Source organism: Galeopterus variegatus, unplaced genomic scaffold, assembly GCF_000696425.1.
Source record: "Galeopterus variegatus unplaced genomic scaffold, G_variegatus-3.0.2 Scaffold5209, whole genome shotgun sequence".
Lineage (NCBI taxonomy): Eukaryota > Metazoa > Chordata > Mammalia > Dermoptera > Cynocephalidae > Galeopterus > Galeopterus variegatus.
In genome coordinates this window covers 82607-84799 of record NW_007731320.1, presented here as the reverse complement: position 1 = coordinate 84799, position 2193 = coordinate 82607, and the positions used below count along the sequence as shown (strand labels likewise).

General features: G+C 35.3%; 1 protein-coding gene across 1 annotated transcript in view; it reads right to left on the bottom strand.

The window, feature by feature from the left end:
- The window catches only part of ABCA8 (ATP-binding cassette, sub-family A (ABC1), member 8), an 82472-nt gene that overhangs the window by 73445 nt on the left and 6834 nt on the right, over positions 1-2193 (bottom strand). Inside the window, exon 3 of the mRNA XM_008589103.1 lies at positions 1860-2024. Within this exon, the coding sequence (XP_008587325.1) occupies positions 1860-2024 (165 nt within the window). The remainder of the gene's footprint in view (positions 1-1859; positions 2025-2193) is intronic.

Sequence of the window (2193 nt, the reverse complement as noted above, 5' to 3'; positions counted from 1 at the left end):
CCACCTACAGAGCTGTGAGCTACCACACGGGTGTTGTTAAGCCACTAAGTCTGTGATAATTTATTACACAACGGGAGAAAATCAATACAACCTCTGTAAGATAAAAGTCTTTAGAAATGTGGTATAGCATTTCATTTATTCAGGTCTTTAGAAATAAAGTTTTACACTTTTTCCCATAGAGTGGTCTTATCTTTCTCAGAATTTTTTTTTTCCTCCAAGGTAAATTTTGAGTTAAAATTAAAATTGAACTAAATTAATTAATTAATTAGTTGATTATGTTTTTTTTCAATGTTACATTTTACCACTAATTATTACTAGCCTGTCTTATGTTAAACATGCTAACTTTATATTCTGTTTTATAATTCCTTTAGGAAAGATAAAGATGTATTGGGCTTCACTGGTTTTCTTTTTTTTTCCTTTTTGTCTTTTTTACTGACCGGTAACGGGATCGCTACCCTCGGTGTCGCGCCCGCACCGCGCTCAGCCAGTGAGCGGGAACCGGTCTCCACATGGGATCCGAACCCTCGGTGGGAGCGCGGCAGCACTTCCAAGCAGCGCACTCTCCAGTGCACCACCCGGCCGGCCCTTCATTGGTTTTCTTTTCACTTATAGTGCCTTGTCTTCTCATATTGGAACTTCTACTCAGAGATATTTCCTCTTTGTGCCCTGAGCTGAGGTTGCATTTTTCTTTTTTCTATTTTTTTTTTGTCCTTTTTGAGACTGGCCGCACCGCGCTCCCGAGTGCCATGGGCTTGGCCCAAGGTTACATTTTTCTAAAGAAGATTTATAATCTCTTCTGCCAGGCACCCCAGAGCCTGAACCACCCAAGATTACTTTATTTATATTTGTAGTTGTTGTTTCCCAGACTGGCTAGGTAGGTAAAAAAGAACCCCAAATTCAAGACAGGCAACCTGAAAGCTATAAATTCTTGAAGGAAATTATTTTTTAATCATCCAGAGCTCAAGATAAAACAAACAACTTTCTTTAATTCTTCCTTTGCCAATAGGATATTTTCCTTGTCTACTCTTTTGCTGAGTATACAGCCCGTCTAGATCCAAATTAATGCAGGAATCTCCATCTCAGGCAAACCCCAAGACCTTCTGATCTGTACCCATAGGGCCACTAAAACCCAAACGTCTTGGTCACTGAGACTGTCAAAATCTTATAGCACTGATATAACCTATTACTCTGTGTTTGGTGCACTCTTCATTATGGGTCCTTGGAAATTTCTGTTACTTTTGTGTGAGCTTAAACATCTAAAGGAAAATTTGTTCTATTTTATTTATAAACAACTTTATTTTCTTTTAAGAATCATATTTTACATATAATACATATGTATATATCCATGTACATATACATATATGGGCTATACATATATACATATAATATAAACATATAAGTTAATATTTGTATATAATAAGTATATATAAGCGTATATGAGTCAGGCAGAAAAAAGGTTGGGAGAGAGATTTCTAAAGTTCTGTCTAGACATTGTCAGAAGGACTATGGGAAAATTAGTTGTTTTCATATGCTGTGTCTACTGTGTTAATATACATATATAAGTATATTTATAAATATATGTATGTAATCATATATCCATATGAGGGTACTTCAAAAAGTCTGTGAAAACGTAGAATTAAAAAATAATACAAACTTTTCCATGAACTTTTTGAAGACCCCTCATAACGTTAATATACCCCAAAGTGAATAAACATTTTTTTAAATGTGTGGACTGACATGTGAACACCGTCATGGTAGATACAGATTGTCTAAATTTGACATACTAACATCTATTTCTACATATGGCTTTACGACATAATTGAGTAGAAAGTAGTGAAATTTTTTAGCTGGAAAATTACCTGTATGGTCCCTGTGTTCCTTTTTTGTTGGGATTCTACGTCCCAGCGAGAACTTCAAATGATATGAGTATGTATCAGTAAAGATGACTCTCACTATTTCTCCAGGATAATTTGCTGTTAATTCTTTAATACTTTCTTCATCTGACAGTCCAAAGATGTGTCTATCTGCCATCACAAGAAGAGGATATAATTGTTAGTAAATTACGACTTTAAAATGTCATGTTCAATTGCTTTTCCTAGAGTTCTTTGTGGAAGTAAAACAAAATCAAGTATTGATTTTTTTTTTTCCTTTTTGTCTTTTTCTGTGTCCGGCAACGGATCGCAACCCTCAGTG